Below are 14,718 nucleotides of genomic sequence, written 5' to 3'. Positions count from 1 at the left end.
TTAACGTACTACTCTTACTTACTACACACACACACACACACACACACACACACACACACACACACACACACACACACACTATATATATATATATATATATATATATTTAAAAATAATATAAATATATTTTGATCTTGTCGATTAGTTATACGAATAAAGACTGATAAATAAAGCCTTTTGTTTTTTTTTCTATTCGAACGAATGAATGTATATCCGAATTCTCTCCATTGATGATGTTTCAATGTTTTTTTAAATGAAATCGGATATCGATTTTGATATTTTTTTTATGATCAAATATGAATGAAGTTGGAAAGGTTACGTCAATGTGCAACACGTAATACGCGGTCGGCGATTTTCTCATTTCCAAGCGTTGCTTGGCTTTTAATAGATTTACTAAAAATATACATATAAAAATAATATACATTTTTTGTCTGTCTTAAAATCTCACTATATAGTTTCGCGAAACACGATTTGAGAAATAAAATTCAAAAGACACATCAATTTTTAAATCAAAATCGTTTTGAATCGTTTCATATTCTTATTATGCCTTATTCCCTTTCGCCGTGAATCTAAATACTACCCGTATCAAGACACAAAATTGTGAGGAGTATAATAGAATTAACGCTCTGTCTGTTTTCGTGGAAAAAGCAGAACGGGAAACACAGGAGAAGTCATTGCTAGAGCACGCGAACATACTGAAAGGCAAATTAACTTCTCTCTCCGGAACGAAGTGAGAAAAAGAGATCACATATGCGTTTAAACATATACATAATTATATATGACATAAATTAATTTACAGTATCAAAAAATCGCGTCAATATAATCAAAAGAAGATTAAAAGAACGGCTAATTGTAACAGTGTGGACAAGGATGGAAATAAATTGTGTTCAGAGGTACACAATTTTTGCATGGAAACTTATGCAAAGTAAAATTTTTATCTTCTTGTAAACGATAGTACACGTTGACTTTAATTTATATGTCTAAAATTTTTTAATCCATATAGAACGCATTTTGCTAAAATCAATGGTGAGAAATTTCGGCAATTTCCACGAGATCTAAAGGCGTATGGCGATCAAAATAAGAATAACCTGAATCCTTATAATAAATTGGATGGCAATCAAAAATTACAAGCCGATACTGTCTTGAATAAAACTGAAGCAAAATTCTTTAACAAGAATATCCAAGGAACTAAAATAAAACGCAATATCGTACGTTTTTCTATTATTTAAAAATTCATTAAGATCCATAATTAATATATATATATCGTCAAAAAATACACATAATTTGCATTTCAAATAGCAGAGTGATAATAGGCCTCTCCTTTTTAATGCTGAATCTCATCTTTCCTCTTTTTCTTTTCATGTTAAAGAGAAAAAGAGAAAAGATAAGCTATGCAAAAAAAATTCAGCTAAAAATAACAAACTTATTAAAAGATGACACAGTAACGTCTATGGTAGATTAAAATAGACTTTTTTAATGTCTATTTTACATTCTGTGTTACTTGGAATCATTATACAATAGTCTTTTTTAATTTATTTCCAGAATGATAATTATAAATTTGTTAATGCTGATTAAATATTAATAAGAATATTTTTTTCGAGACAGATAGCGGAAAATATAACAAAGCAAGGAAAAAGATTACCTGTACGTTCCATAAAAAGAATTTCGGCGACAAGCAATTTCATCTATGAATTTAATCCATTTGTCAATATTGAACAATCACGTCCATTAACGACTCAGACTATTTTGTGTTATAAAAATAACTCTGCGCATACGTTGCTTCAAACAAGTATGAAACTAATTAAATTAAACATTGTCTCTTTGTCCATTCGAATTTTTAAATTATTACACGTTTTAAGATTTACATAATCGATAAAAATACAGGATTCCAAAATTTATTGCCAGTACTGAAAATTTATAGTTTACGTCACTATAGATTTTCAATATTGTAAATTTTGAAACACAACCACAGGTGAAATATTTAGATACTCACAGAAAAATATTTAATTCCAAGATATTCTGTATTTTTCATTAATGTATATTTCTTATATAGATCTTGTGAAACGGAGGTCATCCGCTGTCTTGCCGAAATTGAAGTCACATATCGATTTCGTGACAAATGATTCAGATTTGAATGTAACGAATTCTTCTTCGACGGAAAATACTTGCCTTCCAATACTTGGTAGAGAGAATCCGACGAGAATACTAAACAAACAAGTTGACAAAGAATGTAAATTTCTATGCTTTTATCGAATATCTTTGTTCGCTCTTCAAATGTTTTTAATACCTTTTTTATTATTTAAATTATAATTTTAAAAAATTATACATTTCGATCGTTTATACCTCAGTCGAAGAAGACATAGATCGCGAAGTGGAGAAAGTAAAGTCTGCGTGGCTAGAGTTACGAGGAGAAAAAGATTGGACGAAGGGTAAGGATCGCACTGACAATGTCCAAACGAAAAAAGTGTACGAGACACTAGAGAAGATGATGTGCGAGTTAGACAGAGTTCAGAGAAATTACATGGATCCCAAGGCGAATCGTTATTTGCACAAAAGCGCGAATAATGTTCTCAAAATGAGCAAGCCAAGATTACAAGAAGAAGCTGAAATTATAAGAAACTTAATCTTTCCCGACAGAAAAGCGAGGACTAAATCAGCATCTATTCTGAGAAACAAAGATAGTAAAACAATTGATAAAGATATGGCAAGGTTACGATTCGACGAAGGTGTGGAAAATATTTTAACAGATAAACAACTAAATAAGAATTTTCTGTCATCGAACTCTGCGAAAAAGCAGTCTATACACACTGAAGCGCACGAGTACAACATCCTCGATGATAAAAGATCAATCCATACAATTGAATCAAATAAGAAACAAGATACAGCTATGATGAAGCCAAAGTTTATAGATGAAAATAGAATAAGAGCGAAGATAAGATCTTCTATCGAGGAGTATCTACAACATCACACTGATAATATTTATAAATCATACAACATCGAAGCGAAAAAGGAAGAATATTCTCAAAATAAACCACCATCTATAAGGGATATTGAAAATATTCTAGCGAGTCATAATATTGAACCGAACATGTTGTATGAAAATTTCGAAAGACACAGCGACGACTACGATTCGGAAAATTACGCAAGCGAAGACGATGCATATCGCTCTTACTCAAATACTGTAACTAACGCCACACAAATGACATCCGTTGATTCTGTCGAAGAAAATAGAAAAATTCATGATATGTCTCTCGAGAATACGGAATTATATAATGATACACGACCGAGGAAAGCGATCGATGCGAAATCTTTCAAAATTCGGAGACACTCAAGCGCAACAAATTTCCAAGATAACGCCTTCATTAAAATGGGATTAAATGAAAATTTATCGAGAGACACGCTGTCGCAAATATTGCAGTCGGAATACTTGAGAAAGGACTTATCTTTATAATATCTGCTGTATGGCAGAAGTATCATTAATATATATTTATTTTTATGTATAAACATTATTAAATTATATTTTAAATTATTTGAAATTTTATCATTTCGTAAGTCTTGTTCTCATTTTCCAGTTCTTACAATACATAAATGAACAGATCATCTCTCCCATGTGCTAAAATATTTTTAAAAATATATAAACGTGAAAGTTAAAATTTCTTCTATGTACAGTCTTAAGTTTTATAGAATATACATTTTATATCCTAACCACATAACTAAAAATTTTAATTTTTATTATAACAATCACAAAATGTTTTCCGCTAATTCTTGAGTGATACAATACATATATTGATTAAGATGTATGATGAGTTTCATAAATGTGTCTTGCATTTCTCAGTTAGTTTTTCAAATAATTCCATTCTTTCCTTCAAGTTATGGCACTGTCTATCAAAATCACACTTTGTTGCCTCAAAAAAGATAATAAAAATTTATTTAAGATATAAATAAAACATCGTGATATGTCTTCGACTGATTGATACGCGATGACAAAACGCATCACACCAACATTCTGGTAAACGTTCGTAGTTACTTCATTGGGAATCATTCAAAATGATCTAAAAGCAAACAGGCATCTCAGTGTTTTCAACAAACATTTTCTTCTTTACAACCTTTTTCTTCTTTTCAATAACAAATAATCGCTGGATGAGAGATAGAGCATATCACAACACTGGAAGCGCCGAACTATGGCTTTGGTATATTATAGCCCCGGTGAAATTAATCGCTGCCGCTAACACAAAAACTGGCATCCACCAACCGTGCGAAGCAGTTACTAATTCAGCTGTCAATGGTCCACAAAGAATTCCAGGTACCGTTGCCTAAAAATTAAGATATACACGACACAGATAATGTAGTCAACTTTACGGCGATCGTATCGGTATTGACTTGTTGTAGATAAAAAAATGCTTACAATTGTATTTGAAACAGCAAACGTAATTCCCGCATGATTCGGAGCTATATCCGCGTGATTACTTAGGTGTCCGGCTGAATTGCACGCACAGAGGCCCATAGATATCGAAACAAAGCTGTAAGATAATAATTTCATAAAGAAAAAATCAAACATAGAAAAAAATAGAAAATATAAGACCAGTTATTATACATACATGACTGCAGCAAGCAAATTATCTACAGCACAAAAAGCTAATAGAAAAGCACCTGGTCCTATTAGGCCTATGTTTGTCATTAATCTTCTAACCGACAAAACAGACCATCTTTTTTGTATTAAAGTATCAGCACTGTGACCAGCAACTGAAAAAAAAAGAGAATAGTTTTGAAAAATATTTAAAACAAAGTTGAAATATACATAATTACATATTAGATGTAGTAAAAAGAAATCCATTATTTTTCCATTCAATTTCATGCAAAAATAATGGATTTCTTTTTACTACACCTAATATATAATACTTACCAATACCAATAAGAGAATTAACGATATAAGGGAGGGCTGTCAAACTAATGCTCTCCGTATTCGCGGATAAGTTTCTTGCCAAATAAGTTGGCAGCCATTGCATTATTATATAATTACTCCAATTCATTGCAAAATGTGCTATATACAAAGCCCACAGGGGCCAGTGAGCAATAAACTCAGTCCAACGTAAGCTTCTATTTTGAGCTACCTGTCAATCAATTATAAAATATCAATACCAAAAATAAAATTGAAAATAAATTAAATGACGGACAGAACTTTACTTTAGGAACAAATAATGGAATCTCATCTTGAGAATTAGTTTCTTGATATAGCATCAGCCACAATATAGTCCATACGATACCTATTGTCCCAAATAAATAAAATCCAGTTTGCCACGCCAAGTGGGAACATACCTAACAAATGGAAAGACGTACGATTTGTAAAACATAATTTTTTTTATAATTTAACATACATTTTGAGTAAAATGAGACTTACAACAGATGCGACCACTTGGCCAACAGAACCAGCAGCTACTAGGTAGCCAAAAGCGCGTGATCTTTCTTCCACAGGAACATTATGTGCGAATAAATGAAATATCACTGGTAGGCCTACAAACAATCTTAAATTAATTCCTAATCTCAGAATGCATTAGGGCTGTTTTTTTTTTTTAGCTAAACTTCTAGCATTATTTATTTTTTATCCTAATGTTTTCTTTACACAAAAAGTGGAAAGATAAACCATGTAAGAAGTTTATAAATAGGTAAAAAGAATAGGCTTCTGTTCAACTTCTTGCGTTATTCATTATCTTCTTGGAGAAATAAAGAAGAAAAATAGGTCTCAAGTCTGTTCTTTTATAAAGAATGTTCTAAACTGCAAGTGGAACAATAAGTTGGAGTGAAATAAATATAGTAATGTTTTGAATTGGTATATATTGCAATGGTTGCAATAAGTTGGAGTGAAATAATTAAATTTATTTCACTCCAATTTATTGCATCAATTCAATACTTTTCAAAGAACAGACCTCACATCTGCTTCGAATAATTCTTTCTTTATCCTTACCTAATCCTTCTCCTAGTCCTAGGATCACCCTACAGAGTATGAGTAATGGTACCGACTGTGCTAGCAATGGTGTGATGACCGTACTAATGGACCATAGTAGAACCGCTAGCATAAGTACAGTTTTGCAGCCAAAACGACTTGCTGTGCTTGCGCCGATGATCTTGAAGGAGAGAATGACACATTATAAGCGCTGCATTTTCATTAGCGGTGACACAAAGCATACGAATTATCTACCTGACTAGTGAAATATCCGAAAGCAAACGCAGACAGTATCCATCCCTGCCAATATAGATTCCACTTAAACTCATCGGTCATCAGCACGATGGCAATGGGCATGATGACCCTGTCCGCGGCGTTTATGAAATTCGCAGCCGAGCAGAGGGCCACGATGCGCGACGTGCGCGGTAACATCCTGAATTTTGCCATTGTCGATCTCCAGGCACCGTCAAATCGACCAAGTTTAACGACCGCCAATGATCATCTCATCGCCCAGGCTCGGTACGTTCCTGGTCAGCTGATCCTTCCTCGCTTATAAGTTTATGAACGCGTGGAAAAATGAGAAAAAGAAAACGTCGACAAACGCGAGCTAGTATGTGGAGTACGCAGATTTCTAACCTCTACACTATCGTAGAATAACGAATGTTGATGATGTACCGTTTGTACGTAACGGTAAAAACGATCGGGATCATCGGGATTGTATTTATGCGCCCGTCCCGCACAGATAAACACTTTACACTAAATGTTAGAAATCGCAATTAAACGTCATTACTAACGACAAGACGTGAGAACCACGAAGACAGTTCGACGTGTCAACACGATCGATCCCGACAGAGGGAAGCCTAAGTCCTAAGAATGGTTAATGAATAAACTGTATTCGCGTTTAGGTATGTATGTACTTAGTTCCCATTCATAATTTATTAATTAATAAATTCAATTTAAGTAAATCCAATATTGATCCACAATATACATTTGACTAATATATATACTTTTTTGCCAATAAATTATTAATAGGAATTCCTAATATTAATCCCTAACATTTAACTAATATCTATATATATATTTTTTGCCAATAAATTGTTAATAGGAATTATATAATTCAATTGACAAATCACTTTCAATCACAATTATAAATTAAAAATAGAAAATAGTACTGAATATGATAGAAAATAAATAAATAAATAAATTCGAATTAATGATGATTTACCATTAAATTGGTTTTAAGTGAACAATATATAAATAATAAGTCTATTCACTATTTCGTTGTTCACTTTTTGTATTCAGCACTCTTCTCTCTTTGCTTAATTCTTTGATCTCTTCAACACCCAAATATATATTTATCTCATTTTAAGTGCAAACATTTTTGGGGATTTCAAGCAACGCGATCTACTTTAATTAATTTAACAGTGTCGAGCATAAAAACAAATATGCAGAAATATAAATAACTAAAGCAGAGATAAATAATTAATCATTTATAACAATTAAATATAATTAACAATTAAAATTGATTAATTATGTGTATGATAATATACGTATTTTTAAATAACAAATATATTGATTACGACGGATTCAAAAAATGTATGAATTATTCAGACACTTTTACCAGAATTTAATTATTAATGTAAAAATTAACATACATAATTCAAGAATTCCATAAATTTTACAGTATTTCTAAAGGCTACTAAATTGTAAGTTAGACTATTAAAGTTGTAAAGTAATCCCTTAACTACTCAAATAATTTAGCAAGATTATACTAACTCGTACTCTTAATTTTTTTAAATAAAATACAAATATGTGTACATATTTGTATTTTATTTTAAAAAATTAAGAGTACGAAATGTGTACACATTTTATTTTTAAAAATTAAGTTTTAACAACAAACTTTTTTTTGAGAAAAAGAAAAAGGGAAAAATCAAATGCTGCAACAGAGTTTCTCGATTGAGTTTCTCAGGACGATTGTAATTAGGGAAGGAAATAATTATTTATGCGTATATTTTTAATAAAATTCTTGTTAATTTAAGATCGATAAAGCTATTGTAATACAAATGCAGAATTGTATTGTATTACAATGCAAAAGGTAGAATTGCGCGCATCGCTGTGATGACGAAATTGTAGAGATCGCAATATCGCTGGAATTTTTCCAAATATAGCTGTCCAAATACGATTAATCCATGTGAACTGCGATTTATAATCAATTTTCAATAAGGTAATTAAAGACCGATTAAGAATTTCATGTTAACTCATAATACGATATATTAATTTTACGATTTATTATAACGTAGATATGTACATTATACATCCGCGACGTGAAAACATAACATTCATTTTTTAAAACAATATTTTTAAAACAATCGTTCATACTCGATCATTCAAATAATGACTGTTGAAAAAATACAGCTTCGTAGTTATACGTTCGATATCATTACGTAAATTAATATATTCATCCACGAAGCATTTGTATATAATTAATAAATCGTGAATTTAATATTTATTGCATTATAAGCCAATTATGCAGATATTTATATCAGATGGTTAAAACGATTTGAGAGAATGTCTGTACTCTTCAATTTCTTCGGGCTCACCAGGCCCACTTGATGATCATCAGACAAATTTATCCAGAGCTAGTTGTTTTTCATATCGACTTTAGTATCTCGCTGGTAATTAATACATTTAGACAGACGGCAGATGCGCTCCCTCGGGGTGGAATCCGTTCTCGTCGGCGACGTAGTTGACGGTGTACCTGACGTTGGTCTCCGGATCGACATAGGAGAAGCTACCGCGGACGACGAGAGCCTCGTTCTCATGGCCGGCATTCACCAACTGGGCAGACTCTTGATGGGCCTGGCCGTTGGAGAGCTCGTAACCATACTGGTATCCGTCAACACCAATGTTGTCCAGTGGTGTCTCTTTCACGATGACCGTCTCATCAAGAGGGGGTGCTGCGATGGCGACGGCCATGAGGGCGCAGAGGGCGATAATCTACAGGAAGAGAACGTCAATTAATCGACTTGTCATTTGGTTTAGTTTTCATTTTTCACAATTGTTGATAAAAGTGATTGAAGTTATTAATAACTGGTAGTGCGAATAGTATAATAGCATTCCGATGTATCTATTTTGATGCTATGACTCATAATCTTCGAATTAATTAGCGATAAATTTTATACGCTCGTCCAAAAAACAAGAGTTGACTCATTGTAAATTATAATTCGGGAGAATCTTGTATATACCCACTGTTTTCATGTTGAATGTGGAGGCGGTACAGCTACTCTCGTTTGAAGAAGAAGACTGATGTGGATAGTCGAAATCAGCAGGGATTTTATAGTGTTCCTCCTACTGCCAAAATTTGCCTGGGTGTACACTAATTCACCTCTCACCTTTCTTCTTCGTATTTTGTTAGTTAATACATCTACCGATTGTCCAAATTTCGACCTTCATAAGAATTTTTCGCGAACGATCTGAGAAACTTTACTCATTTAAAATCGCACACTCCTAGATAACTATTAGACTAATAGAGATTTTTGCAAATTTTATCGTACTTATTTTATAGAAATAATTTTTTATTATATTAATTATTATAATAATAGAATTTAATTATTTATCAAAAACCTAATATTGACAAAAACTACGTAATTAATAAACGAATTTTGGGTCAAATAAATCTTATTTCAGACATTTTATATAAGATTGTAATTCTAGGAAAAAATATTTATTATTATATATAATTAAAAAAATTATATGAAATTATATATAATTTTATATATTTGCTTATAAATGAACATATTTTATGTATAATTCTCTCTGTATGATTATATATAATTTTATATATAATTATACTAAGCTTATATATAATTATATATAAAACATTTTTTCCCGAGATATTAACATAATTTAAAAATAATTATTTTAAAGTAAAATTTATTTTAAAATATGATTTATACGATCGGGTCATATAGATTTATTTAAATATATAAAAAATAATATCAATTAAATCTCATTTAATAAACAAATGTCTAGAACGGAAGTATATTCGCTGAGTTTGTTAAAAAAATTCTCTTGCAGTTTTTAAGGGTATGCAAGATGGAATTCCACTTTTCTTCAAGAATCTATTTGAGGAATTTCCAATCATTAATTATTGATGTAACCTTTATAGAGACGTAATTTTGCAAATTCTCAGTCCTATAAATTAAGACGACCCTGGTCTGTAAAGTACCAATAAATTTAAATTTGATCCTCGGCACTCGTCTTTTTAGTCTGCGTGCGGCATCACGTTATGGTCTCGTGATGAGATTTCTAGCCGCCCTCAAGGAACACTACTAGGCTAAAGCCTTGAAAATAATAGCAACGTAAAAATAACACATTTTTAACCTTCGATATGATCAAGAGAAACTACTTGATTAATCTATTCGGATTCTTTCGGTCTACATTTTGTTGCGAAACGTATCATCTTTAACTTAATGGTTGTGTTGATGACGATGAATTTTTTTAAGTTCTGAATCACTTAAATTAAAATCAATTTATTAATGATTTATAATTAAGAAAATTTAAGAAAATAAATTTTAATATTTAAGAAAAAAAGAATTAAATTATCGTTATATGCTTATAAAAGATATTTTGAAATATTAACATATTAGTTATAATTAAAAGATTTTTTTATATAATAATGGAAATAATAATTTATACTAAAGCATTTTTTAATACAAAACTATTTTATTAAATGTATTATTAAACATATTATTAATATTATTAGTAAATATATTATTAATATTATTAAATATATTATCGATAGATTTTTATTATTTTTGTAAAAATATGTGGATAAATAATATTTAGTTTTCGCAAAAGCCGCAACTTACAATTAGTTGCTGCAAATTAAAAAATGTAAAATAGGTCTGTAAATATGTTAAATTATGAGAGAGATTTGACAAATAAGCAACTCAAGAAAATTGTAAATTTTTAACATTTGATGTTTCATTGTTTTTCAACGTATTGTCTAATAAGACAAAATTGAATGCAAAATACAAATAATTGGAACATATTATTGTGTGTTTCAAAACGCGTTTGCATTATTTCAATATATATAATAGTAATAAATATATATTTGAATATATATTTAATAATATTGAATTATGATTGAGTAATATAAACTATAGACCAATTAATAAAATATGGGTATTATGATTTGTATCTTTATTGTTCTATAAAAAAAAAATTATTTGTATAATACATATTGTTAATCATATTATAAAATCAATTAAATTAATCAAATCAAATAACGATCCCCAGTGAAAAATGAAAGTAAAATCGATGTCGAATATCGATCAATTCAAATCCAGCTGATGTCGATTTCATTATCATGTTTTGCTGGGATTATTCAAATTGCTCGTTTGATTCGTAGAATTCATTACATTTTCAAGATTCAATTTTGATTTATCGAGAACGTTTCTTATCCAACGATCAAAGCAATGTGTCGAAAATGGATGAGATGTGAAATAATTTAGATATCAAGGATTAAGTAAAAATCAATTTATTTAAAACTAGGTTTGTCATATTTGTCTGTGTGATCGCTGTGATCGAGAGATCAAGAGAGTTGAGGTTCTCTTCAAATATGAAATTGGACGAAAAATTATAAGAACACAGATATGAGATTGGCAGGTGGAATTCTCGTCAGGATTTAGGCGACTGGCAGATGCGCTCCCTCGGGGTGGAATCCATTCTCGTCAGCGACGTAGTTGACGGTGTACCTGACGTTGGTCGCCGGATCGACGTAGGTGAAGGTACCACGGACTACAAGAGCTTCGTTTTCATGGCCAGCATTTTGCAATTGGGCTGACTCTTGATGAGCCTGGCCGTTGGAAAGCTCATAGCCAAACTGGTATCCGTCGAGGCCGATGTTATCCAGTGGAGTCTCTTTCACGACGACCGCCTGGTCATGGTAGTTTTGAGGAGGAGCTGCGAGGGCGACGACGACGACGGCGGCGAAGGCGATAATCTGAAGTAACGTGCAAAATAATAAAATGATTTGTCAAATGATCTGTCCTAGTCTATTCAAAATCTAAAATTGAGATACAAGACAAAAGACGTCTTTGTCTTCAAGAAGTTTTTAAGACGTTTCTTAGACGCTTTTCGTAAATATATGTTTAAGACATCTATCCTAATTTTTAAATTTTTGCGTTGTCTGGGACGATTCGTCATTAGTGATAAAATAATATTTTGATAAATTTGACACTTCTTTCGCAACTTATGACAATCTGATCCTATTCTCTGATTCTTGTAAAGTTACAATATATTCCTTTTTTCACGAATTTCGTGTAAAAGTATAAAAAATATAAAGAATAATTTACAAATTAATAAAATAGATACGAGATAACGAGATGAAGATACATATTTCTCTCTTTAGCACAAGATAAAAACTCTCGTGATGACAATAATATAACTGTCATTCTAATACATTCTCAAGACATTTTGTACATTCCTCTGGAAAATGATAATATCCTTAATTGGTGTATCGCTTGATAACACGACGATGTGATATTTCGTAATCCTCGAGGTTCCGAGCAAGCGAAAGTTTCCGAGAAATCACCACATCGCGAGATTCACCGAGAGCTTATCCCAAAAATTAGCCGAGAGAGCTACACTCGTTTGTCTCTTTTGAAAAAACTCATTTACTGATTTTTCGTAGAACACGCACCAGTTTCATGGCTACAGATTCTTTTTTCTCAGAGAACAAGTGGCGATCTGACTTGAGATGGCTCACTAAACTGATTCGATGTACCATGCCAGTTGACGATTATATATAGCCAGAATTGTGCGATGTAAATTGCGCCCTACCATCATCCACGGCGTTACCAAAATCTTCATGTTCATGTGTCGAAATTCTTAAATGACCGGTCGACCGGATGGCAAGCGATGGCACAACGACATGTTACGCGCAGTCGAGAATGTCAGACTTGGGACGGAGAGGTTTCACCTGAACAGGTCGCGATCGAAACTCTGAGTGCTTTTCAGTAAGAGACAGTGGGAGCTTTCCAATAAGCGATACTGTATAACACAGTCATCGTTTCATCTTTGTTTAACATTGGCACATGACAAAGATACCACGTCTATCTAATTGTTGGAAGGCACCCACAGATGACACAATATAACACAATGATTCATTATATACCTTGTTGTTTGCTGTTAAACAAAGATGAAATTATCACTGTGTTACACTGCGTCTTTTTCTGGAAAGCATCATCTAATTCCTCGCTCAACTCAATGCCCGTCACAAAGAATGATTTACGTCCTTTGTAAATCAAGGAAGTGTGAGGAAAGTTACGAGAGATTTAATTGTCAATTTTCTGCGGAATTTTGTTTTTCGATATGCGAACGCAACGATTGTAATAATACATTTATGATATTTGCTTGTCGAGAAACGCGCGATTGTACCATTTGCATTGGTCCAAGCGCTGTCGTAATTCTAGAGTTAATAGTCACGGATTAATCTGGGAGCAATTTCAAATGCACTTTGAGAGATAAGCTCTAAAGGTTATACGTAAATCCTTTACCTCCTATGTCCTCGTTAAATCTTAATCCATTGGTCTTTACTATGTTTTTATGTTATGCAATATATGCACAGGCTCATCCGATGCGAATATTAACGCGCATGTGTGCATGTAGCTCTAATGTATTTGATCAATTAACTAAATTTTTTGTGAATCCAAGTCGGTAATCAATCATACATGACTCCTGTTGCATCACATTACGATTCATCGAAATCCACTGAGCAAAACATTTCATTTAGCGTGTAATAAAATTAAGAGAAAATTATAGGTGCATGAGCTCGTGAATTATTATTGGAACTTCTTTGTGGATTAATAAATTGACGGATGCATCCACCGATTGGCTAAAAATAAAAATATAAAAATATGTTTAATTTATATTATTTTATAAAATTTTTTAATAATAAATGTATAAAAATATAATTTTTTTCTAAAATGATAAATGGAACTGGATGGATCTCTTTTCTCACGGAGAAAACCCACGAAACGCATAATCTTTATGATAAATGGAATTATATAAATGTATTTTAGATCGATATTCAAGTTCGATTTTTATTTCAAGATCATTTTAATATCTTAAGATGCTAAAATAATAGCTAAATTATTGATTTACGACATTTTAAGGCTGAACTTAAAATGGTCTTAAAAATAAGAATCGATTATGAATATCAGTTATAGAACTATTTTAATTGTTTTAAACAACATTCTTTTCAATCACATCAATTGGGGCCAGACCCCTCAAAGTCACGGAAAATTGTTGTCTATTTGACTAATACAAATAGAATTTATCGCGATATCAAGAAAGTATTTTATTTTATTTTATTTCACCACTTTTTGTAACAAAATTTTTGGTCTGATTTCTAATTCTCCACTATATCTTAAATATCTTTTGTTTGAAATCAAAATCAATATTCAAATGGCAGTCAAATAGTCAAATTGACTATTGATAGTCAATAATAAGATTCTTCGTAAAAATAGAAGAAATCTGAGCTTTCTCGTTATATATCTTTGATCGATGACACATGAATATCTTATTGTCTGACACGAATTATACCACTGAGTAATGAAGAAGAAATGATGCGCGCTGGCCAAGATTTGAAAAGAAAGTATTCTGTTACATAAGCAAACAGCTTATGCTAATGATCGAGACTGAGAAAGAGAGAGAGAGAGAGAGAGAGAGAGAGAGAGAGAGAGAGAGAGAGAGAGAGACGAGTACGTACG

General features: G+C 31.7%; 4 protein-coding genes across 4 annotated transcripts; 1 reads left to right on the top strand and 3 right to left on the bottom strand.

Annotated features, from left to right (window-relative positions):
- The first annotated feature begins 2,341 nt into the window (after window positions 1–2,341).
- On the top strand, window positions 2,342–3,451 carry LOC105625355. Its single transcript, XM_012206692.1, has one exon. The coding sequence runs from the start codon at window positions 2,486–2,488 to the stop codon at window positions 3,449–3,451; it is 966 nt and encodes a 321-aa protein (XP_012062082.1). The 5' UTR covers window positions 2,342–2,485.
- Window positions 3,452–4,157: 706 nt separating this feature from the next.
- Window positions 4,158–6,388, bottom strand: LOC105625346 (sodium-dependent phosphate transport protein 1, chloroplastic-like). The gene is made up of 8 exons (XM_012206683.1): window positions 6,197–6,388; window positions 5,963–6,122; window positions 5,399–5,511; window positions 5,185–5,316; window positions 4,904–5,111; window positions 4,599–4,743; window positions 4,406–4,520; window positions 4,158–4,313 (listed from the first exon to the last, which is right to left on the bottom strand). The coding sequence occupies exons 1-8, from the start codon at window positions 6,386–6,388 to the stop codon at window positions 4,158–4,160; spliced, it is 1,221 nt and encodes a 406-aa protein (XP_012062073.1).
- A 1,564-nt stretch (window positions 6,389–7,952) lies between these two features.
- On the bottom strand, window positions 7,953–9,199 carry LOC105625335 (flexible cuticle protein 12-like). Its single transcript, XM_012206672.1, has 2 exons — window positions 9,191–9,199; window positions 7,953–8,938 (listed from the first exon to the last, which is right to left on the bottom strand). Exons 1-2 carry the CDS (start codon window positions 9,197–9,199, stop codon window positions 8,630–8,632), a joined length of 318 nt encoding a protein of 105 aa, XP_012062062.1. The 3' UTR covers window positions 7,953–8,629.
- Window positions 9,200–11,131: 1,932 nt separating this feature from the next.
- On the bottom strand, window positions 11,132–12,718 carry LOC105625324 (flexible cuticle protein 12-like). Its single transcript, XM_012206663.1, has 2 exons — window positions 12,648–12,718; window positions 11,132–11,948 (listed from the first exon to the last, which is right to left on the bottom strand). The coding sequence occupies exons 1-2, from the start codon at window positions 12,654–12,656 to the stop codon at window positions 11,631–11,633; spliced, it is 327 nt and encodes a 108-aa protein (XP_012062053.1). The 5' UTR covers window positions 12,657–12,718; the 3' UTR covers window positions 11,132–11,630.
- Window positions 12,719–14,718: the final 2,000 nt, after the last annotated feature.

This window comes from Atta cephalotes, assembly GCF_000143395.1.
Source record: "Atta cephalotes unplaced genomic scaffold scaffold00003, whole genome shotgun sequence".
NCBI lineage: Eukaryota > Metazoa > Arthropoda > Insecta > Hymenoptera > Formicidae > Atta > Atta cephalotes.
The sequence above is the reverse complement of the archived record's forward strand: the minus strand, read 5'-3'. Positions and strand labels throughout refer to the sequence as shown.

Bases quoted from the DNA above. Each gene is read 5' to 3' on its own strand.
- LOC105625355 (XM_012206692.1), top strand. From the start codon at position 2,486: ATGATGTGCGAGTTAGACAGAGTTCAGAGAAATTACATGGATCCCAAG.
- LOC105625346 (XM_012206683.1), bottom strand. From the start codon at position 6,388: ATGGCAAAATTCAGGATGTTACCGCGCACGTCGCGCATCGTGGCCCTC. The intron at 6,123-6,196 runs GTAGATAATTCG...CTCTCCTTCAAG, and splicing joins TCGGATATTTCACTAGTCAG to ATCATCGGCGCAAGCACAGC. The intron at 5,512-5,962 runs GTAAGGATAAAG...GATTGTTTGTAG, and splicing joins AGGACTAGGAGAAGGATTAG to GCCTACCAGTGATATTTCAT.